General features: G+C 40.1%; 1 protein-coding gene across 2 annotated transcripts; it reads right to left on the bottom strand.

Annotated features, from left to right (window-relative positions):
• Positions 1–2,209: 2,209 nt before the first annotated feature.
• Positions 2,210–25,245, bottom strand: LOC117317165 (monocarboxylate transporter 12-like). Of its 2 annotated transcripts, none has more exons than XM_033871964.1 (7): positions 25,142–25,245; positions 24,123–24,216; positions 14,472–14,555; positions 11,881–12,024; positions 10,230–10,373; positions 6,162–6,929; positions 2,210–2,731 (listed from the first exon to the last, which is right to left on the bottom strand). In XM_033871964.1, the coding sequence occupies exons 3-7, from the start codon at positions 14,524–14,526 to the stop codon at positions 2,352–2,354; spliced, it is 1,491 nt and encodes a 496-aa protein (XP_033727855.1). In that variant the 5' UTR covers positions 14,527–14,555; positions 24,123–24,216; positions 25,142–25,245; the 3' UTR covers positions 2,210–2,351. The 2 variants fall into 2 exon arrangements, with proteins under 2 accessions (XP_033727855.1, XP_033727856.1); XM_033871965.1 differs by having other exon boundaries at positions 25,079–25,159.
• Between the last annotated feature and the right edge of the window lie 804 nt (positions 25,246–26,049).

Below are 26,049 nucleotides of genomic sequence, written 5' to 3'. Positions count from 1 at the left end.
CGCCCATTCTTTACCTACTGTCAGCTTTCTCCTTTCTTGTCAAATGAAATTGAAGACAATAATGGGTACCCCGATAAAAAGTTCTATAAAAAAGTTCCAAGCATTTCCCAGAATGACCTCTGACACTCCCGAGATATCCCTGATCAAGATTAGCCATAAGGACCTTTGTGCCAAAATGGATACCGGTTGTCAAAAATAGAGGACTTTTGGGTCCTCTACTGCACCACTATATTTCAGGACATGACGAACCGCCCCTTCTTTAATAACTGTCAGATTTCTCTTTCAGTTTGATTACGTGACTGAAAACAATTTGAAGTTTCTACCACAAACATTTTTCGTGTAAGTGATACGTCACCGTTATACTAAAGCTGTGAACGGGCAATCTGTTATATTTTCAGTGATCTGATTGATACGATGACACTGCAGGTTAATAATTACATTAAATATAAATAACCTTGACCTTTTTCATAGAAAAATTGAAAATGATTGTATGCGTCGCAGTTTTTTTGTGACATTAGATTAACAAGAGGCTTATGGGCCTTAACGGTCAGCTGACTCTAAATTAAAGACCCTTATACTATTGTAGTATGCATTCTCTATAGCGAGTAAAGTGGCACCGTTGATCATGGTGGCCATCTTGGAATTTGGATCAACCCTAAAAATAACAACACTTGATCTTGACTATCTCAGGATCATTTCTGGTAAGTAAGAGCTGAATCCCACTGGTGGAATTGGAGAAGTTTGAAATAGGTGTTGTTCAGGAAAACCATTATTGCACAAAAATGTTACAAAATGGCCGCCATTGCTGCCAAGTCAATGTTTTTACAAGGCCGAAAAATAACAGCCCTTTGTTGGCTCTCATTTCCTAGCATCCTCACCAATGTTCAGCTCAATGGCACCAGTAGTGAAACTGGAAAATTTTAAAATGTGTTTTTCAAGATGGCAACCATAAAGGCCTAATAAATAACAACACTTGGTCAGAGCACTCTCAGGATCATTTCTGGTTATAGCTGAATCCTACAGGTGGAATTTGAGAACAAGTTTGAAATAGATTGTTCAGCAAAACCATGATTGCGCAATCTTGTTACAAAATGGCCGCCATGGATGCCATGCCAAGTTTTAACGAGGCAGAAAAATAACAACACTTTGTTTGCTCCCCTCCCTTAACATCCTCATTAATTTCCAGCTCAATGGCACCAGAGGAACTTGAAAAGAATTTTAAAATGTGTTTTTCAAGATGGCTGCTATTGGGGACATTTTGGATTTTAAATCGACCATTAATTAACAACACTTGGTCAGGATCATCTCAGAATCATTTCAGGCAAGTTTCAGCTCAATAGCACTGGTGGAACTTGAGAAGTTTAAATGTGTTTTCAAGATGGCGGATGTGGCAGCCATCTTGTATTTCTGATCGACCTAAAAAATAACAACACTTGGTCAGGACCATCTCAAGATAATTTCTCGCAAGTTTCAGCTCAATCCCACTAGTGGAACTTGAGAAGTTTAAAATTTGTAAAGGTTACGGATGGCGGACGGCGGACGGCGCACGGCGGACGACGACGGACGAAGTACGATGGCTATAGGTCATCCTGACCCTTCAGGTAGGATGACCTAAAAACTACGGAAAGAAACGAATGGCTCTAATATCTAATATATATATCATTTGATAAAAACTTATATTATCCACTGTTTTTGTGATCACTGATTAAATGTCCTCTATTTGAATCAGCCTTACATGCGGTATATGTCAAGAATATTTAATTAGTTTACGACTATAATTTCTTATGTTTGATTGGTAAATGAAAGAGAACACATTGTATACGTCATGGTGTGATTCGATAACAATTGAGTCACGGATTTTGCAACCAACACCATGGTGTGTTTTGATAACAATTACATTGTTGTATGTCCCGGATTCTGCAACCATGCAACACCAATCATTCATCCACTGACCAGCTGCTAAATTAATATGTTAAACTTTCTACCTTTTAAGGAGACCCAAACATCAGATCAGCCTACGCTCGTTAAAATACAAAAACAAAAAAACAACAACAAAGAAATGTAGTAGATTCACCGTAATATATACCATATCTACCTTCTGTCTTTGCGGATACGACACATATTTGTCAATTAGAACAATTGATCGCCCGGTTGTATCTATCTTGCATGTGAGCGGACGGTGTGTGCACTATGTTGACTGCTTGCGTTCACAATCTTTTTTTTTTTTTTTTTTATATTTCATTAATGTAAATTTGGTAAGTTAAATCTCTTTTAGAACTTTATTATGAAATTTAAAACTACACTTATATATGTAAACATGTATAATGTATAAAATTATATCACATTTATTGCTATATAACGAATTCGTCTGATGTCGCTATTGGAGCTAGGAGTTCTAACCGTTCATCTGCTTTCCTTGTGTTATCTTGAGACAGACGTTCATATGTGATATTTGACATGGCTGTTGAATCAATGACGTCACTAACTGGCACGGTTATGGCACGCTCACGTGAATCGTAATGATCATGTAGAATTGTAGGGGATTTTTGAAGTTTTTCACCATGTAAAATCTTTGTATCTTTCTGTTCAGCGTCCTCCTCCTCGTCTTGGCCATGACGGGATAACGACATAAGGAAAGGTTCACATATTAAGATCAAAGCTGTTAGGAGGTTGAAAGACCCCATAATCCGGAAAGACAAATCCCAGGTCCCTGTCGCGTCCTCAATCCAACCTGAAAATACAGGTAATATAAGACAATTAAGAGGTGGAATAAGTGGAATTTAGATTTGGAAAAAAAAAGAAAAAAAAAGTTGTTTTATTAATCTTTTGATAAACAACCGTTCCTATAGAACGTTTCATCCATCAAAACGTTTGAATTTTTCTACTCTTTATATTACCATTCCCAATTTCAAACTAAGGGATGACCTTTGTAATGAGAACTTTCTTTTCCCAAAAAAAGGTGAACTGCGATTAAGTAGTTGTGAAATAAACGGGAACAATATTTCGTAAAACATACGACTAGGGCTCATAGAAAATTCACAGAAAATAAAATGAAATAATAAAACGATTGAATTTCTGATCGACCAGATCTTCGAACAGATTACCAGCATACCAATGAGGACAAACTGTTTTGGTTTGGTTTGGTTTGTTTTGATTAACTTCCTATTAACAACCAGTGTCATGTACGGCGTGCCAGGTTTTGGAGGTGGAGGAAAGCCGGAGTACCAGCCTACGGTCAGTACCTGGCAAATTACCCACGTAGGTTTCGAACTCGCAACCCAGAGGTGGAGGGCCAGTGATAAAGTGACGGGACACCTTAATCACTCGGCCACTGCGGTCCCTCTGTTGGCTAGCCTGTATATTGAAGAACTTATCAGAACAAGTAACGGAGACCTTAAGACAACAGGGACAGTTAAGCTGTACGATAAGCGAAACAATATCAGTTTCCTGACATTTAAATTTCCGTTTATGGATAGCAGCACGCCAGCATCGCCGACTTTGTACCTACATGGTATATATGTGATAGTTTATTCGATATTAAAGTTTTTCTCTATTATCATGATATTCGTGACAGATGTCGACTGCAGACGCAGGAATAACAAAATGTTTCGAGAGATGCATTACTTTCGGCATTATGCTTATAAGATATATATGTCGGAACATATGGTGTTATTCTCCTGGAACTTGTTTAAAAGTCTCTATACAAATTTGTAATAAATTTGAATTTAATTGATGGTTTTGTTATGATGACGGTATTTTTTGTTCAGTGGCGGGTTCAGAGGGAGGGGGGGGCCGCCCCCCCCCCCCCCCCCCCCCCCCCTTTCAAAACTTTAAAAAAAGGCACATATGCACCGATTCCTTATATTTCATTGGGAGCAGACCAATTATCTCCAACTAAGTCCCCTACATCCATAAAACTTAAATTTATCAGATACACCAAGATGAATAAATATGGCATAACCATAAGAATGTACTGGTTAAGTCTATATATAACGAGCTTTACACGCAAGCGGAAACTTCTCGTACCATAAATTGGGCTAAACGGGCGAAGAACATATTATGTGCTCATAGTTTTGGATATGTTTGGCTTAAACAAGGAGTTGAAGATATTGATGTATCTTATATCATTATTCCAATCAAGGGTACGAGACATATCTTTACAAACTGGCATAGAGAGCTTGTAGACTCGCCAAGAGCCAGATGTTATAGACTTTTCTTAAATGAATTTGGTTACAAGAGATATCTTAATATTGCAAATATATATATATAAAAAACAAAAAACAAAAACCAATTAACAAGGTTTCGGGTATCTTCTCATAGATTGAATACAGAAGCGGGAAGATGGTATCACCCTATTCCAATACCTCCGGAAATGCGTTATTGCAATTTTGTACTCAAATTGAAAACGAATATCATTTTATTATGGAATGTCCCTTATACTCAGAAATCAAGTCAATTTTTTGTATAGGAAATATCATGTTAGACCTAATATGTTTAGATTTATCTATGTTATTTCATCAGAGAACTGTACCATCATTCAAAACGGCTGTGTATATTTACAAAGCAAACGAATTAAGATATGAAATACTGTTTAACAAAGAGACATATGAAATTACATGTACAGATGTACCTGTTTATTATCATTCGCTTACTTTATGGTAATACTGTTTTTCATGCTTTGATATTCTGTCGTGAATACTGTGACGAAATGTTTCATTTATCAGTGTATCAATTGTTGTTGGTTGAAATCGTATGCAAGTAGAATTATATCTATAACTGTTCCTAATGAGTATTAATCCTGGTATGTAATGAATTTTTAGCCTATCAATGACAAAGGATTCATTGGCAGTAGGTCATATGATAGTACTATTTTACGACCAGCTGGGATGGGGAACCCAGTCTGTCTCTGAGGCTAAAGTTATCTCTTATCAAATTTAAGCTTGTTATTCATTTAATTTGCAACAGTTATGTTCGTAGAATTTAAGTAATATTTGTATTGTACCCGCACATACAATTTTGTGTAAAAATTGGGCTACTGTAATTATGTATAGCTATTCCTCAACCGAAAATCAAGGTATTGTAATTGGCGTTTGCATGACATTCATACAGTTTTCACAGGGCTTTGGATCCAGCATCCGTACTCTTTGATATTTTGCAAATGGAAAAAAAAAGTTTTCAAACTAAGGCTATTTCTGATACCTTGTCAAATAATTATTTTACAACGAAGCATCTTGTTGTACTAGTCTATTATGTTATAATTTGTTAGAATCACGTCACTTGATAGATATTCTTTTGGTTGATAATGAATAAATTAGTACATTATTAAAAAAATCAAACGGTTTTAATTTGTAAATCTCTGAATTTGGGGTTTATGCTGCACTAAAATGCACCTGAGTATATTCCATTTTTTATCAGGGGAGCACACCCGGACACATCAAGCAACCCCCCCCCCCCCCCCCCCCCCCCCCCCCCCCAAAAAAAAAAAACAAAAAAAAAGGCGCAAGCCCCCCCCCCCCCCCCCCCCCCCCTTTCCCAAAATCCTGTATCCGCCACTGTTGTTGTTTGTCTAACACATCTATATTATGAACATTATCAATAAAATAAATATATATGTCCGGCAAAAAACTGATTAATGCAGTGGAAAATAACCAAATTTACTTTGTTATCACTATCCTGGTTTTCAATTCGACAACATGACATTTCATGGATACATCGTGTGTACTACCGGTATTTGATTACTGTATCGGTGTCTACGTATTTACAGTTTTATCAATATTCTACGCACGTGAGTTAGAATAATAGGTTTATATGTACGGACGTTAAATCATTTTTGAATGTGTTCTGACTTTTGTCCTCATTCAAACAGCATTAGGTTTGGAAAGATAACTATATGAGACATGTTTGTTGGTTTGTTTTTGTTTAACGTCCTATTAACAGCCAGGGTCATTTAAGGACGTGCCAAGTTTTGGAGGTGGAGGGAAGCCGGAGTACCCGGAGAAAAACCACCGGCCTACGGTCGACCTTGCAACTGCTCCACATAAGTTTCAAACTCGCAAAAAAGAGGTGGAGGGCCAGTGATAAAGTGTCGGGACACCTTAACCACTCGGCCACCGCGGCCCCTATGAGACATGTAGTACCATGAGTGTGAACTGTGTAATTACCCATTCCAGGCTGGCTGAGTGCTATTGCCGAGGACATGAACATGTAGAGGAGGCCAAACGCTGACGTGAGCTCCACCAAAGGAACACACTCTAACAGGACGACTGCCATCAGACTCCAAAATGCACCCGGAAATATCCCCACTATCAAACCGTAGGTAACCATAACCGGAAAAGTCTTGAACAAGGGCAGTAAAATGGCAGCTGTCCCACTTATCACAGCCGCAAATACCATTATAACGGTGTTCGAAACGTACTTCTTGTCAGCAAACCACCCAATCAGTGCCCTGGTGAATATTTCAGCTGCTCCAATCATAGAAAATGCCACTGCTATCTGACTTTCCTCAAATCCAAGAGACTGCATATGCGCTGGAAAGGCAGTAAAATTGGCAGCATATGCCATTATATTTATAGTGAAAACTGCAATAAACACTGTTAAACGTGTGTTTTTGAGTAATTTCAGATACACACAACAAATGTTTGATGTACTGGTCTGTTGGTGAGGCTTCCGATCCTCTGAACAAACTGACAGTTCCTGAGGCTGACGTAAGAGGGCGCCTGCGACACACATGTGGAGTACCAACCCACTTATTATAATCATTGCACCAGTGACACTGAACTGATCAATGACGTACCGGTATAAGTATGGAAATATAAAGCTACTGAGGCCACTACCTGATACCATAATCCCGTTAGCCAGAGCTCGCCTCTTCACAAAATAGAAACTCACTATCGTTCCACAAGGCGCAAAAGCAAGGCCACTGCCAAATCCTGAAAAAGAAAGAAATATAGATTTAAATTTTGAAATACATAGATATTGTTAAAGTTTTCGACAAGCCATGTCTGATTAAGGGGAAATAATGACCAATTAAAACTAGAACTGTCATCAGCGTGAATGATTAAAACTCTCGCTCCAAAATCCACTCTGATGCCCACTATTCTTTAAACACTTGCTGATTAAGATTTAAAAAGTAAGCTTACGCACCAAACTAGTAAGCACGAGTAAATAAACTGTTCAAAGGAAATGATTATTTCAACAAAAAAAGGCAAATGGCCATTGATAAAACAAAATAAGAAGTAGAAGAATTGACTGATAGTAATAGTATATTAGACAAGAATGTACAGCAAAAGCACAACAGCTGTTTTATGATGTTCCTGAATACAATGTACAAACCTGTGGTATGATGTTCCGGAATACATTGTATAACCTGTGGTATGATGCTCATGAATACATTGTATAAAGCTGTTTTATGATGTTCCTGAAGTACATAGTATAAACCTGTGGTATGATGTTCCTGAATACATTGTATAAACCTGTGGCATGATGTTCCTGAATACATTGTATAAACCTGTGGCATGATGTTCCTGAATACATTGTATAAACCTGTGGTATGATGTTCCGGGATACATTGTATAAACATGTGGTTTGTTGTTCCTGAATACATTGTATAAACATGTGGTATGATGTTCCTGAATATATTGTATAAAGCTGTTTTATGATGTTCCTGAAGTACATTTTATAAACATGTGGTATGATGTTCCTGAAGTACATTGTATAAACCTGTGGTATGATGTTCCTGAATACACTGTATAAACATGTGGTATGATGTTCCTGAAGTACATTGTATAAACCTGTGGTATGATGTTCCTGAAGTACATTGTATAAACCTGTGGTATGATGTTCCGGAATACATTGTATAAAGCTGTTTTATGATGTTCCTGAAGTACATTGTATAAAGCTGTTTGATGATGTTCCGGAATACATTGTATAAACCTGTGGTATGATGTTCCTGAAGAACATTGTATAAATCTGTGATATGATGTTCCGGAAAACAGTGTATAAACAGTTGGTATGATGTTCCTGGATACACTGTATAAACCTGTGGTATGATGTTCCTGAAGTACATTGTATAAACCCGTGGTTTGATGTTCCTGAAGTACATTGTATAAATCTGTGGTATGATGTTCCTTAATACATTGTATAAACCTGTGGTATGATGTTCCTGAATACACTGTATAAACCCGTGGTTTCATGTTCCTGAAGTACATTGTATAAACCTGTGGTATGATGTTCCTGAATACATTGTATAAACCTGTGATATGATGTTCCTGGATACAATGTATAAACATGTGGTATGATGTTCCTGAAGTACATTGTATAAACCTGTTGTATGATGTTCCTGAAGTACATTGTATAAACCTGTGGTATGATGTTCCTGAATACATTGTATCAATCTTTGGTATGATGTTCCTGAATACATTGTATAAACTTGTGGTATGATGTTCCTTAATGCATTGTATAACCCTGTATGATGCCTGCAGACTTACATTAATTTTAGTTTTTACATGTTTTCGATTGCATGTAAAATCGAATTTTGAAAAGAAATCAAATCTTGATCTGTAAATGAATATATTGCACACATGCATGCAAGAAAGCTGATGTGTGATAGAAGAAACGTGTAATGATTAAAAAAGTAAAAGATTAAAGAAGAATCCCAGGGCTTCTCAATCCAAGTTTTCCTTCTTGTATTATATGTGCTGAGAGAATTAAAGATAAAATAAAACAAATATATATATAAATACCGCATCTTTGATAAAACATCACATTGCAATCTCGCGCAACTTGGCGGCCATATGTCCGACAGATTTGATTAGCTGAATTAACATGACGTCATACAACACTCGTACGAGTGTGATATACCATGTTTTATCACTGTCACAGAGTGCAATTCGATGGAGAATTGAATAACACGTGATCAGATGAAGACCAATCAGCATCCGACACAAAACTGAAAATGTAATAAAAGTTTGTATAGCTTCTTTCGCTTTTGTTGTAAAATACAGTTAACACTTATGCAGAGTAGAGATGCCGTTCTTGATAGAGTTGATATTCCTAATAGAGTTGTCGTTCCTTATGTTATTTATAGTGATGTCGTGTTTAATGTTCCTAATAGAGTTGTCGTTCTTAATTTTCTTAATCGAGTTACTGGTCTTAATGTTTTTAACGGGACTGACATCACATCACGATAAATTATAATCCAAGACTATATTCAAATTACTTATCACCTACCATGGTATATAACACTCACACATAGTTCAACAAGAACCAAAATCATTGACAAGATGATGGGATCGAGGTTGAGCTAGGTGACCTAGGCCCTATCGGTGTAACAGACAAAACTTTTATTTACCACATATCACACCTTCCCATCCTACTTACCACATGCCACACCTTCCTATTTTATTTACAACAAACCACACCTTCCCATTTTACTTACCACATACCACACCTTACTATCCAACTTACCACATACCACACCTTACTATCTAACTTACCACATACCACACCTTACTATTTTACTTACCAAATATCGCACCTTCCGATTTAACTTACCACAAATCACACCTTCTCATTTACTTACCACATACCACACCTTACTATCTAACTTACCACATACCACACCTTCCTATCTAACTTACCACATACCACACCTTCCTATCTAACTAACCACACCTTCCTATTTTACTTACCACATACCACACCTTCCTATCTAACTAACCACACCTTCCCATTTACTTACCACATACCACACCTTACTATCTAACTTACCACATACCACACCTTCCTATGTTACTTACCACATACCACACCTTCCTATCTAACTAACCACACCTTCCCATTTACTTACCACATACCACACCTTACTATCTAACTTACCACATACCACACCTTCCTATCTAACTAACCACATACCACACCTTCCTATCTAACTAACCACACCTTCCCATTTACTTACCACTAATCACACCTTCCTATGTTACTTACCACATACCACACCTTACTATATAACTTACCACATACCACACCTTCCTATTTTACTTACCACATACCACACCTTCCTATCTAACTAACCACACCTTCTATGTAACTTACCACATATCACACCTTCCTATCTAACTAACCACACCTTCCCATTTACTTACCACATACCACACCTTACTATCTAACTTACCACATACCACACCTTCCTATTTTACTTACCACATACCACACCTTCCCATTTTACTTACCACATACCACTCCTATCGTGAGAAACATCCACTCCATCCGTGTTACAAAGGCGCTTATGAAGTAACCTGTGGATACCAGCAGACCGCCAAACATAACGACGGACCGGAAAGAAAACACCCCAACGAGGTAGTTGGCAAGAGGTCCTATAGATAAATGATATGTATGTAAACAATGGTTAATACTCACATACTTTTGTTAAGGCATGATCAGTTATTGTAAACTGTGCGGGTGGCCTTTTGAAAACAAATGTTTAGGCGTCTTTTTTTATTTCAATGGCTGACTTTCGTCCTAATGCCGAAAGTGAACACAACCGTCGTCAATTCTATGTCATTTTCACTATTTTCAAAAGGCCGGTATCACAGTTTACAATCGCCGTTCGTCATAAAATTTCATATTTTTCTAAATATATTTATACTGAAGAGATGAACGTCAGTCCATTTGCAGAATAAAAATGAAATCGTGATAAAAATATAAAAAAATACCGACACTTACCAACAGCGACACTTACCGACACTTACCTATATATTGACACCTACATGTACCGACACTAACCAACAGCGACACCTACCGGCAATTATCGACATTTACAGCTTACCTACAGCGACAACTACATACACTTACCTATAGCGACACCTCAATACACTTACCTACAGCGACACCTACATACACTTACCTATAGCGACACCTACATACACTTACCTACAGCCACACCTACATACACTTACCTACAGCGACACCTACATACACTTACCTACAGCGACACCTACATACACTTACCTACAGCGACACCTACATACACTTACCTACAGCGACACCTAAATACACTTACCTACAGCGACACCTACATACACTTACATTTGTACCTACATTGACACCTACACACACTTACCTATAACGACACCTGCATACACCTACCTACAGCGACACCTACATACACTTACCTACAGCGACACCTATATACACTTACCTATAGCGACACCTACATACACTTACCTACAGCGACACCTAAATACACTTATCTACAGTGACACCTACACACACTTACCTACAGCGACACCTACATACACTTACTTACAGCGACACCTACATACACTTACCTACAGCGACACCTACACACATTTACCTATAGCGACACCTACATACACTTACCTACAGGGACACCTACATACACTTACCTACATTGACACCTACATACACTTACCTACAGCGACACCTACACACACTTACCTACAGCGACACCTACATACACTTACCTATAACGATACCTACACACATTTACCTATAGCGACACCTACATACACTTACCTACAGCGACACCTACATACACTTACCTACAGCCACACCTACATACACTTACCTACAGCGACACCTACATACACTTACCTACAGCCACACCTACATACACTTACCTACAGCGACACCTACATACACTTACCTACAGCGACACCTACATACACTTACCTACAGCGACAACTTCATACACTTACCTACAGCCACACCTACATACACTTACCTACAGCGACATCTACATACATTTACCTACAGCGACACCTACATACACTTACCTATAACGACACCTATATACACTTACCTACAGCGACACCTACAAACACTTACCTAAAACGTACAGCAACACCTACTGATACTTACCTAGAGCGAAGCTGAGGAAGAACATGAGGCTGCTTATCCAGGCAGTGTTCCCCGCTCCCGCGTCATACTTCTTCAGAAATTCATTGTAGAGGATTCCAAAAGCTTTACATGTGCCAACCAATGTCATGTACAGGAGTGCACACGCTGAAAGGTTAAGTCATCCGATCATCACTTTAATTTATAATGAATGTCTCGCATTACAGGTAAGGGTAAACATGTGTGTGTCATTGATTCACATGTGTGTATATACCAATAACTGATTCACACACGTGTGTACATATTAATAATTGATTCACATGTGTGTAGGTATCAATCACTGATTCACATGTGCATGTATCAATAACTGATTCACATGTATGTATCAATCACAAATTCACATGTGTTTGTATCAATAACTGATTCACACATGCATGCATCAATCCGTGATTGACACATGTGTGTATGTATCAATCACTGATTCACATGTATGTATGTATCAATCACTGATTCACATGTGTGTATGTATCAATCACTGATTCACATTTGTGTATATATCAATCACTGATTCATACATGTGTATGTATCAATCACTGATTCACATGTGTGTATGTATCAATCACTGATTCACACATGCATGCATCAATCCGTGATTGACACATGTGTGTATGTATCAATCACTCATTCACACACGTATGTATCAATCACTGATTCACATGTGTGTATGTATCAATCACTGATTCACATGTGTGTATGTATCAATCACTGATTCACACATGTGTGTATGTATCAATCACTGATTCACACATGTGCATGTATCAATCACTGATTCATATGTGTGTAAGTATCAATCAATAATTCACATGTGTGTATGTATCAATCACTGATTCACACATGTGCATGTATCAATCACTGATTCATATGTGTGTATGTATCAATCATTGATTCACATGTGTGTATGTATCAATGACTAATTCACATGTGTGTATGTATCAATCACTGATTCACATGTGTGTATGTATCAATCACTGATTCACACGTGTATGTATCAATCACTGATTCACATGTGTGTATATATCAATCACTGATTCACATGTGTGTATGTATCAATCACTGATTCACATGTGTGTATGTATCAATCACTGATTCACACATGTGTGTATCAATCACTGATTCACATGTGTGTATGTATCAATCACTGATTCGCATGTGTGTATGTATCAATCACTGATTCGCATATGTGTATGTATCAATCACTGATTCACAAATGTGTATGTATCAATCACTGATTCACATGTGTGTATGTATCAATCACTGATTCACATGTGTGTATGTATCAATCACTGATTCGCATGTGTGTATGTATCAATCACTGATTCGCATATGTGTATGTATCAATCACTGATTCACATGTGTGTATGTATCAATCACTGATTCACATGTGTATGCATCAATCACTAATTCACATGTGTGTGTATCAAGGACTGATTTACATGTGTGTATATATCAATCACTGATTCACATGTGTATGTATCAATCACTAATTCACATGTGTGTATGTATCAAGGACTGATTCACACATGTGTGTATGTATCAATCACTAATTCACATGTGTGTATGTATCAAGGACTGATTCACATGTGTATGTATCAATCAATGATTCACATGTGTGTATGTATCAATCAGATTCGCATGTGTGTATGTATCGATCACTGATTCATATGTGTGTATGTATCAATCACTGATTCACATGTGTATGTATCAACAACTGATTCACATGTGTGTATGTATCAATCACTGATTCACATGTGTGTATGTATCAATCACTGATTCACACATGCATGTATCAATAACTGATTCACACATGTGTATGTATCAATCACTGATTCACATGTGTATTTTTAAGACTTTTCCCTTCTTCCTCTAATTCATTTGATTACATGAGGAACTTACGCATGAGCTCAAAGTGAGATCTTAGAATTTTCTGAAATATATCAATTACAAATTTTAACTCCCAAAGTCCAGGGCAGCCGCCTGTAGACCATTTGTTGTTCTATTCAGACACAAAACAGAGGGAAGCAGACTAAACTCATTCATCTAACAGTTCTGAATAAGTGACGATAACAAAGTTCAACTGTCAACATTCAAGATGGATGACTTTTAGCCATTTTGTTTTCATAATCAGGTTTAATATTGAATGGGCACAACTAGGGACAAAAGGGAGCCTACATGTGAAGATTGAGAACTATTCCTCCAGTACGATTCAAGAATTAGCGATAATAAACTTCATTTGTAAACATCCAAGATAGCCGGCTGTCAGCCATCTTCTTTCCTGACCAGACTTAAAATCAAATTAGCAAAACTAAGGACCAAGGGGAACCTACATTGGAAGTTTAAGAAATATTCTTCCTGCAAATTATACGAAAGCGTTTTCTGTTGTTGTTTTCTTCTTTTGTGTGTTTTTTTTTCATATGCGATGACACCCCGTTCGTTTAACTAAAGGTTATCAACTTCAAGATCCGGTAGCAAGTAAATGTTTTAATTAACCGTGAAATTTAGGATCCAGATTTACAGTACATGAACCGTCAGACAAATACGGAATCTGTGAATTTTACCTAGTAGGATTACCCATGCGTAGCCACCATCCACGGGTTGTCTTTTGAGCGCCATCTGTAGTGTCCCTGTTAATGCTCCTGGTTCTGAACAGAAATCAAACACAACTTAAAAGTATCTGAGCATACATATTGATAAAAACGTATAAAAAGGAAAAACCAGTTAAACGTTAGTTGCAATAACCAGTATTACTGTATATAACGGGCCGTCATACCAAGCCCATTTCGCTCGTCAGAGCTATACCGGAGATTTCGGGAAGCGGTTCTAGTAAATACGAGAGAAAGAACAGCAGTGCATCGTCCGAACATCGCCAAGATCGTAAGGAAATCATCAGAAAATTGTCAGAACATCGTCAGAGCATCAGCAAAATATTGGCAACAGAAGACAACGGAAGATATTTTTGAACACGCTCAAATATGTCTACCATTTCGCTGCCAGGGCGAGCAGTTGGAGTACGATGGCGGTGCTCTTTTATGACTTCGCTGATGTCGAACGAGCACCTATATCGCCCCATATGATGGACCGTACACTACTATCGTGTGACCATCGTTGCGCACTTTGCCAAGGAGTAGGAATCTCTATAGGACAACGTTAGAGCAAAGGTATCACAATGGAAACGCCGGTGTAGTATGGTAACGTGAAACCTATGGTAACGTGAAACCTATGGTAACGTGAAACCTATGGTAACGTGAAATTTGTTTGTTTTTGTTTAACGTCATATTAACAACCAGGGTCATTTAAGGACGTGCAAGGTTTTGGAGGTAGAGGAAAGCTGGAGTACAAGGAGAAAAGCCACCGGCCTACGGTCAGTACCTGGCAACTGTCCCACGTATGTTTCGAACTCGCAACCCAGTGGTGCAGAGCTAGTGATAAAGTGTTGGTACATCTTAACCACACGGTCACCGCGGCCCCCTTGGTAACGTGAAACATATGGTAACGTGAAGCATATGGTAACGTAAAGCCTATGGTACGTGAAGCCTATGGTAACGTGAAATCTATGGTAACGTGAAATCTATGGTAACGTGAAACCTAATGTAACGTGAAGCATATGGTACGTGAAGCCTATGGTAACTTAAAGCATATGTAAACGTGCAGCCTATGGTAACATAAAGCCTATGGTAACGTGAAGCATATGGGACGTAAAGCCTATGGTAACGTGAAGCATATGTAAACGTGAAGCATAGGTAAACGTGAAGCCTATAGTAACGTGAAGCATATGGTAACATAAAGCCTATGGTAACGTGAAGCATACGTAAACATGAAGCCTATGGTAACGTGAAACCTAATGTAACGTGAAGCCTATGGTAACGTGAAACCTATGGTAACGTGAATCATAGGTAAACGTGAAGCCTATGGTAACGTGAAGCCTATGGTAACGTGAAGCATATGGTAACATAAAGCCTACGGTAACGTGAAGCATATGTAAACGTGAAGCCTATGGTACGTGAAGCCTATAGTAACGTGAAGCATATGGTAACGTGAAGCCTATGGTAACGTGAAGCCTATGGTAACGTGAAGCATATGGTAACGTGAAGCTTGTGGTAACGTGAAACCTATGGTGACGTGAAACGTATTGTACCGTGAAGCCTATAGTAATGTGAAGCCTATGGTAATGTGAAGCCTATGGTAACGTGAAACCTATGGTAATGTGAAGCCTATGGTAACGTGAAGCCTATGGTAACGTGAAACCTATTGTAACGTGAAGCCTATGGTAACGTGAAACCTATGGTAACGTGAAGCATATGGTAACATGAAGCATATGGTACGTGAAGCCTATGGTAACGTGAAGCCTATGGTAACGTGAAGCATATGGTAATGTGAAGCATATGTAAACGTGAAGCCTATGGTGACGTGAAGCCTATGGTAACATGAAGCCTATGGTAACGTGAAGCCTATGGTTAAGTGAAGACTATATGGTAACGTGAAGGTAACGTGAAGCATATGGTCACGTGAAGCATATGTAAACGTGAAGCCTATGGTAACGTAACGTGAAGTCTGTGGTAACGTGAAGCCTATGGTGACGTGAAATGTATTGTACCGTGAAGCCTATGTAAACGTGAAGCATATGGAAACGTGAAACATATGGTAACGTGAAGCCTATGGTAACGTGAAGCATATGGTAACGTGAAGCCTATGGTAACGTGAAGCATATGGTAACGTGAAACATATTGTAACGTGAAACCTATGGTAATGTGAAGCCTATGGTAACGTGAAGCCTATGGTAACGTGAAACCTATTGTAACGTGAAGCCTATGGTAACGTGAAACCTATGGTAACGTGAAGCATATGGTAACATGAAGCATATGGTACGTGAAGCCTATGGTAACGTGAAGCCTATGGTACGTGAAGCCTATGGTAACGTGAATTATATGGTAACGTGAAGTATATGTAAACGTGAAGCCTATGGTGACGTGAAGCCTATGGTAACATAAAGCCTATGGTAACGTGAACCCTATGGTAACATGATAGCTATGGTAACGTGAAGCCTATATGGTAACGTGAAGCATATGTAAACGTGAAGTATATGGTACGTGAAGCCTATGGTAACGTGAAGCATATGGTAACGTGAAGCATATGTAAACGTGAAGCCTATGGTAACGTGAAGCCTATGGTAACGTTAAGCCTATGGTAATGTGAAGCCTATGGTAACGTAAAACCTATTGTTACGTGAAGCCTGTAGTAACGTGAAGCCTATGGTAACGTGAAATATATGTAAACGTGAAGCATAATTTATGGTACGTGAAGCCTATGGTAACGTGAAGCATATGTAAACGTGAAGCATATGGTAACGTGAAATCTATGGTAATGTGAAGCCTATGGTAACGTGAAGCCTATGGTAACGTGAAACCTATGGTAACGTGAATTATATGGTAACGTGAAGCATATGTAAACGTGAAGCCTATGGTGACGTGAAGCCTATGGTAACATGAAGCCTATGGTAACGTGAACCCTATGGTAACATGATGGCTATGGTAACGTGAAGCCTATATGGTAACGTGAAGCATATGTAAACGTGAAGCATATGGTACGTGAAGCCTATGGTAACGTGAAGCATATGGTAACGTGAAGCATATGTAAACGTGAAGCCTATGGTAACGTGAAGCCTATGGTAACGTTAAGCCTATGGTAATGTGAAGCCTATGGTAACGTAAAACCTATTGTTACGTGAAGCCTGTAGTAACGTGAAGCCTATGGTAACGTGAAATATATGTAAACGTGAAGCATAATATATGGTACGTGAAGCCTATGGTAACGTGAAGCATATGTAAACGTGAAGCATATGGTAACGTGAAACCTATGGTAATGTGAAGCCTATGGTAACGTGAAGCCTATGGTAACGTGAAACCTATGGTAACGTGAATTATATGGTAACGTGAAGCATATGTAAACGTGAAGCCTATGGTGACGTGAAGTCTATGGTAACATGAAGCTTATGGTAACGTGAAGCCTATGGTAACATGATGGCTATGGTAACGTGAAGCCTATATGGTAACGTGAAGCATATGTAAACGTGAAGCATATGGTACGTGAAGCCTATGGTAACGTGAAGCATATGGTAACGTGAAGCATATGTAAACGTGAAGCCTATGGTAACGTGAAGCCTATGGTAACGTTAAGCCTATGGTAATGTGAAGCCTATGGTAACGTAAAACCTATTGTTACGTGAAGCCTGTAGTAACGTGAAGCCTATGGTAACGTGAAATATATGTAAACGTGAAGCATAATATATGGTACGTGAAGCCTATGGTAACGTGAAACCTATGGTAATGTGAAGCCTATGGTAACGTGAAGCCTATGGTAACGTGAAACCTATGGTAACGTGAATTATATGGTAACGTGAAGCATATGTAAACGTGAAGCCTATGGTGACGTGAAGCCTATGGTAACATGAAGCCTATGGTAACGTGAAGCCTATGGTAACATGATGGCTATGGTAACGTGAAGCCTATATGGTAACGTGAAGCATATGTAAACGTGAAGCATATGGTACGTGAAGCCTATGGTAACGTGAAGCATATGGTAACGTGAAGCATATGTAAACGTGAAGCCTATGGTAACGTGAAGCCTATGGTAACGTTAAGCCTATGGTAATGCGAAGCCTATGGTAACGTAAAACCTATTGTTACGTGAAGCCTGTAGTAACGTGAGGCCTATGGTAACGTGAAATATATGTAAACGTGAAGCATAATATATGGTACGTGAAGCCTATGGTAACGTGAAGCATATGTAAACGTGAAGCATATGTAAACGTGAAGTCTATGGTAACGTGAAACCTATGGTAACGTGAAGCCTATGGTAACGTGAAACCTATGGTAACGTGAAACCTATGGTTACGTGAAGCCTATGGTAACGTTAAGCCTATGGTAATATGAAGCCTATGGTAACTTGAAGCCTATGGTAACGTGAAACCTATGGTAACGTGAAGCATTTGGTAACGTGAAACCTATGGTTACGTGAAGCCTATGGTAACGTTAAGCCTATGGTAACGTGAAACCTATTGTAACGTGAAGCATATGGTAACGTGAAACCTATGGTTACGTGAAGCCTATGGTAACGTTAAGCTTATGGTAGTATGAAGCCTATGGTAACTTGAAGCCTATGGTAACGTGAAACCTATGGTAACGTGAAGCATATGGTAACGTGAAACCTATGGTTACGTGAAGCCTATGGTAACGTTAAGCCTATGGTAACGTGAAGCCTATGGTAACGTGAAACCTATGGTTACGTGAAACCTATGGTATTTTATTGACAGCAGCACTAAAATTCCCTGAACATCTAAGCGAGTAAAGTTATATAGTTTGATTATGTACTGATTTAAGATGAATTAACATGATGGAATTGTGTCATTTCTGTGGTATTTTACATAATGGCCGTATGTCACAAATAGTACTCCATTGTACAATAACTGAAAGTCTTAAGAGACAATCTATGGTGTCTTATTAGTGCTGTTTACACTCCTTATCGGAATATAACTTAGCTCATGTACTACTTGGGGGTAGTCGTTCCCACAGTTTAAGTCCATCTGACCATGACTGTAATCTACATACTATTATTTTTTGTTAATAAAATCTTTCTGTTGTAGCAGCATTGATATTGAAATACATGTATGACATAAAATGTTCCTACAAGAGCAGTGCCGAATCATTTACTGCTTTTTTGTCTTGTAATGCTGATGTGTTTAGGTTCATTCAATTACCAATCATTGATACTTGAATTTATTGTATTTGACAACGATATATATTTCTTTTTGTAACTCTTCAATTTTGAGGAAATAAAGAAATACTGATAATGGTACAGTGTAACGTGAAGTCTATGGTAACGTGAAGTCGATGGTAACGTGAAACGGGTGGTAACGTAAAGCCCATGTTAACGTGGAGCAATATGTACCGTACGGTAACATGAAACCTATGCCTTTATGGTAAAGTGAAGCCCGTGGTAACGTGAAGCCCGTGGTAACGTGAAGCCCGTGGTAACGTAAAACCCGTGGTAACGTGAAGCCCATGTTAACGTGGAGCAATATGTACCGTACGGTAACATGAAACCTATGCCTTTATGGTAAAGTGAAGCCCGTGGTAACGTGAAGCCCGTGGTAACGTAAAACCCGTGGTAACGTGAAGCCCATGTTAACGTGGAGCAATATGTACCGTACGGTAACGTGAAACCTATGCCTATATTGTAAAGTGAAGCCCGTGGTAACGTGAAGCCCGTGGTAACGTGAAGCCCGTAGTAAAATGAAGCCCGCGGTAACGTGAAGCCCTTGTTAACGTGAAGCACGTGGTAAAGTGAAGTTCGTGGTAATGTGAAGCCCGTGGTAACGTGAAGCCCGTGGTAACGTGAAGCCCGTGCTTACGGGAAGTCTGTGTTAAAGTGAAGTTCGTGGTAACGTGAAGCCCGTGGTCAAGTGAAGCCCGTGGTAACGTGAAGCCCGTGGTAACGTGAAGCCCATGTTAACGTGGAGCAATATGTACCGTACGGTAACGTGAAACCTATGCCTATATTGTAAAGTGAAGCCCGTGGTAACGTGAAGCCCGTAGTAAAATGAAGCCCGCGGTAACGTGAAGCCCTTGTTAACGTGAAGCACGTGGTAAAGTGAAGTTCGTGGTAATGTGAAGCCCGTGGTAACGTGAAGCCCGTGGTAACGTGAAGCCCGTGCTTACGGGAAGTCTGTGTTAAAGTGAAGTTCGTGGTAACGTGAAGCCCGTGGTCAAGTGAAGCCCGTGGTAACGTGAAGCCCACAGTAACGTGAAGCCCGTGGTCAAGTGAAGCTCTTGCTAACGTGAAGCCCGTGGTAAAGTTTAGTTCGAGATAACGTGAAGCCCTTGTTTACGTGAAGTCCGTGGTAACGTAAAGCCCGTGGTAACGTGAAGCTCTTGGTAAAGTCAATCCCGTTGTAACGTGAAGCCCCCGGTAACGTGAAGCTCGTGGTAACGTGAAGCATGTGGTAAAGTGAAGCCCTTGTTAACGTGAAGCCCTTGGTAACGTGAAGCCCGTGGTAACGTGAAGCCCGTAGTAACGTGAAGCCCGTGGTAACGTGAAGCCCGTAGTAACTTGAAGCCATTGGTAAAGTGAAGCCCTTGTTAACGTGAAGCCCGTGGTAACGTGAAGCCCGTGGTAACGTGAAGCCCGTGATAACGTGAACCCCTTGTTAACGTTAAGCCCGTGGTAACGTGAAGCCCGTGGTAACGTGAAACCCGTGGTAACGTGAAGCCCGTGGTAACGTGAAGCCCGTGGTAAAGTGAAGTCCGTGTTAACGTGAAGCCCGTGGTAATGTGAAGCCCGTGGTAAAGTGAAGCCCTTGTTAACGTGAAGCCCGTGGTAACGTGAAGCCCGTGGTAACGTGAAGCCAGCGGTAACGTGAAGCGCGTGGTAAAGTGAAGCCCTTGTTAACGTGAAGCCCGTGGTAACGTGAAGCCCGTGGTAACGTGAAGCTCTTGATAAAGTAAATCCCGTTGTAACGTGAAGCCCGCGGTAACGTGAAGCTCGTGGTAACGTGAAGCACGTGGTAATGTGAAGCCCTTGTTAACGTGAAGCCCCTGGTAACGTGAAGCCCGTGGTAACGTGAAGCCCGTGGTAACGTGAAGCCCGTAGTAACGTGAAGCCCGTGGTAACGTGAAGCCCGTAGTAACTTGAAGCCATTGGTAAAGTGAAGCCCTTGTTATCGTGAAGCCCGTGATAACGTGAAGCCCGTGGTAACATGATGCCCGTGATAACGTGAAGCCCTTGTTAACGTGAAACCCGTGGTAACGTGAAGCCCGTGGTAACGTGAAACCCGTGGTAACGTGAAGCCCGTGGTAACGTGAAGCCCGTGGTAAAGTGAAGTCCGTGTTAACGTGAAGCCCGTGGTAAAGTGAAGCCCTTGTTAACGTGAAGCCCGTGGTAACGTGAAGCCCGTGGTAACGTGAAGCCCGTGGTAACGTGAAGCCCGTGGTAACGTGAAGCCAGCGGTAACGTGAAGCGCGTGGTAAAGTGAAGCCCTTGTTAACGTGAAGCCTGTGGTAACGTGAAGCCCGCGGTAACGTGAAGCTCTTGGTAAAGTCAATCCCGTTGTAACGTGAAGCCCGCGGTAACGTGAAGCTCGTGGTAACGTGAAGCACGTGGTAAAGTGAAGCTCTTGTTAACGTGAAGCCCCTGGTAACGTGAAGCCCGTGGTAACGTGAAGCCCGTAGTAACGTGAAGCCCGTGGTAACGTGAAGCCCGTAGTAACTTGAAGCCATTGGTAAAGTGAAGCCCGTGTTAACGTGAAGCCCGTGGTAACGTGAAGCCCGTGTTAACGTGAAGCCCTTGTTAACGTGAAGCCCGTGGTAACGTGAAGCCCGTGGTAACGTGAAGCCCGTGGTAACGTGAAGCCCGTGGTAACGTGAAGCCCGTGGTAAAGTGAAGCCCGTGTTAACGTGAAGCCGGGGTAAAGTGAAGCCCTTGTTAACGTGAAGCCCGTGGTAACGTGAAGCCCGTGGTAACGTGAAGCCAGCGGTAACGTGAAGCGCGTGGTAAAGTGAAGCCCTTGTTAACGTGAAGCCCGTGGTAACGTGAAGCCCGTGGTAACGTGAAGCCCGTGGTAACGTGAAGCCCGCGGTAACGTGAAGCTCTTGGTAAAGTCAATCCCGTTGTAACGTGAAACCCGCGGTAACGTGAAGCTCGTGGTAACGTGAAGCACGTGGTAAAGTGAAGCCCTTGTTAACGTGAAGCCCGTGGTAACGTGAAGCCCGTGTTAACGTGAAGCCCTTGTTAACGTGAAGCCCGTGGTAACGTGAAGCCCGTGGTAACGTGAAGCCCGTGGTAACGTGAAGCCCGTGGTAACGTGAAGCCCGTGGTAACGTGAAGCCCGTGGTAACGTGAAGCCCGTGGTAAAGTGAAGTCCGTGTTAACGTGAAGCCCGTGGTAACGTGAAGCCCGTGGTAAAGTGAAGCCCTTGTTAACGTGAAGCCCGTGGTAACGTGAAGCCAGCGGTAACGTGAAGCGCGTGGTAAAGTGAAGCCCTTGTTAACGTGAAGCCCGTGGTAACGTGAAGCCCGCGGTAACGTGAAGCCCGTGGTAACGTGAAGCCCGCGGTAACGTGAAGCCCTTGTTAACGTGAAGCCCGTGTTAATATGAACTGCGCGCCAGTTTACCGTTATGTTGTTGTTGTTTTTAAAACGAATAAATTGATGAAGTTATCTAAAAAAGATATGATTCTTCCCTTATTTCACCACAATTGGTTAAGGTGTCCCGACATTTTATCGCTAGCCCTCCACCAGTGGGTTGCGAGTTCGAAACCTAAGTGGGACAGTTGCAAGGGACTGACCATAGGCCGGTAGTTTTCCTCCGGATACTCCGGCATTCCTCCACATCCAAACCTGGCACGTCCTTACATGACCCTGGCTGTTAATAGGACATTAAACAAAAACAAACCAAACCAATGAACCGCAGTTTAATTCACATTAAGCTATTTTGACCCAGGTTCATTTCACCATGCTTCAAACATCAAGCTCCACATATACTTTACTATACAACTGTACATCGGTATTGCTTTGGCCAAATGTGATATTTTTCTCTGTCGATTTTATTGTCGTTGTCAATTACCTGCATTGTTAAATCCCGCCGAGATAGTGTGAGAGCCGACCTGTACAGGTACTGATCACACACAAAGACATTGGTAGAAAGCTAGACAGGTCAAACGAGGCCATTGAAATGCCTACGACCTTATCTAATCACACGTTGTTTATTGTTTTTTGTTTGTTTGTTTGTTTTTTAAATTGAGGTTAGTTATTTCTTGTATTTTTTTTTAAATTTAAACTATCTCTTAATTCAGCTGGCAGGATTCAACTTCACATGAACTTACTTAAACAGAAACCACAGACAGGTGTTAAAATCGCAAATGACATTCCAGAAATTCACGTGAAAACTCACAATACCTGTCATTATTAACATTACAATTTATAGACTGTCACAGTAGGCTGGTCGGGTGACACAGTGGTAAGGTTCGATTCCCAGATTGGACGTGAAAGGGTATGGGGTCACTTACCCATGACCTCCCGGTCTCCTCCCACAGCAAGACCCCCTCGCGCGCGTCCATCCGGGCCAACAAGAGTGATTAATGTAAGTAAATTTAGATTGTTTCACAATTGTTGTAAAGGAAAAAAGGTTTACATTTTCACAGTACATGTTATACTTACACCATATATAAAGTGATGTTGGTTTCAGACGACTTTCCCCTGCCGATCCCCAGGAGCGAATGCTCCACTTCACACTCCACTTAACACACATATCCTGTAAGATCATGAGGCGTGACTAAAGATATACAGCACATACAAAAATACATCCTTCACTACGGAATAAATTAATTCTATATCGATGTATTGCCAGGTCAGTAACAGATTTGTTAAAAAAAACACTAAATATACAGAAAAATAAACGAAAACTGCTAACGGTACAATACAAAATAATTATCTTAATTAGCGATACGTAATATATAATTTCTATCAAACAGTACACATGTACCTACACACGTGAAATATAAAACAGAACACATGTACCTACACACGTGAAATAGAAAACAGTACACATGTACCTACACACGTGAAATATAAAACAGTACACATGTACCTACACACGTGAAATATGAAACAGTACACATGTATACACACGTGCAATAGCTTAGCAATGATAAAACCCACACCATACATACATGTATAAACGTGAATTTTACCTTGAATTTCACGACGCTAGCGACAATCGAATAAGAAATTGTGTTTTGTACTGCAGATTAAGGAACCACAAAGTTCGTTAAATTGTGTGAAAATAATACAGGTTCCTGGTTATCGGGTGCGGAACTTTAATATTAGTCACAAATTACCCTCGACACATGTAGGCGTACATTGTGCATAATATGCATACGTGCTATTTATACTGTTAGAAACATACAGGACGTTTAACTCCGTAGGTTTATAAATAAATATATCATGGAGTCAATCACGTTAACAATTGTGGTATTTACCATGACAACCACATACATATCATAAACATGACAACCACATACATATCATAAACAATGTATTGTTACAGATGTGACATTGTTGTCTATAAAACAATAAATGACACCCCCTGTTGACAATGACAGTTGCACCGGTACCTTATTTTCGTCTACTACAGCTTCAGGTTACGTCCCTTTGCACCATTACCGAAATGACCTTACCTTAGTATGCGAGATGTTTATTTCACTGCGGTGCGATACAAAAAAGTCACCCACTTACTGCCTCATTGCGTAAAACACCCATTGGGACTATCATTATGATAAACAGGTTACTTTAAAGTTTATCAGACGACAAAAACAGTTAACCGGTCGAGGATTTTAGGTTATTTTGTGAAGCGATTCAATACCTGGACTGATAATCTAATCGCCTTTCTGATATTTATCATATCCCGGTCCAGTGTTCACAATTGTGCACGCATACATATTTGGTTTACTTTAGTTTGGTTTGTTTTTGTTTAGCGTCCTATTAACAGCCAGTGTCATTTAAGACGTGCCAGGTTTTGGAGGTGGAGGAAAGCCGGAGTACCCGGAGAAAAACCACCGGCCTACAGTCAGTACCTGGCAACTGCCCCACGTAGGTTTCGAACTCGCAACCCAGAGGTGGAGGGCTCGTGATAAAGTGTCGGGACACCTTAACCACTCGGCCACCGCGGCCCCTAATTTGGTTTATAACACATGTTTTAACTGGGGCAAGGGAGACGCCAGTACATTTAAAGTGACAATTTATTACTAGTCTACCAAGCGATAAAATAACGATGCATTTTTTATGTTATAAATTCTAATACAACCATACACCGTACACAGTGTATTAAACCACATTGAAATGCACCATGTATCTTTTACAAATATCGACATTGACAAATTGTGCCCGAAAAATATCATTCGGTTATTTGGATGTGTGTCAGAGCAGTTTAGAATAAATCATCTGCTACAAAATATATATTTATTAGCACAATGTATCATATACATTATGTGTTGGTGATCCGAAGATATAGATTTTAATTTCCTATCGTAGTTGTACCGAGAGAAATATATATAATATATGTACAATTCGTATCCATGTATGTAAA

The sequence above is a fragment of the Pecten maximus genome, chromosome 18 (genome assembly GCF_902652985.1).
Source record: "Pecten maximus chromosome 18, xPecMax1.1, whole genome shotgun sequence".
Classification (NCBI taxonomy): Eukaryota; Metazoa; Mollusca; class Bivalvia; order Pectinida; family Pectinidae; genus Pecten; species Pecten maximus.
The sequence above is the reverse complement of the archived record's forward strand: the minus strand, read 5'-3'. Positions and strand labels throughout refer to the sequence as shown.

Coding starts and splice junctions, on each gene's coding strand:
- LOC117317165 (XM_033871964.1), bottom strand. CDS start 14,526: ATGGCGCTCAAAAGACAACCCGTGGATGGTGGCTACGCATGGGTAATC. Junction 6,930..10,229: donor CACGATAGGAGTGGTATGTG/GTAAGTAAAATG, acceptor TTTCTTTTTCAG/GATTTGGCAGTGGCCTTGCT. Junction 2,732..6,161: donor ACTCAGCCAGCCTGGAATGG/GTAATTACACAG, acceptor CTGTATTTTCAG/GTTGGATTGAGGACGCGACA.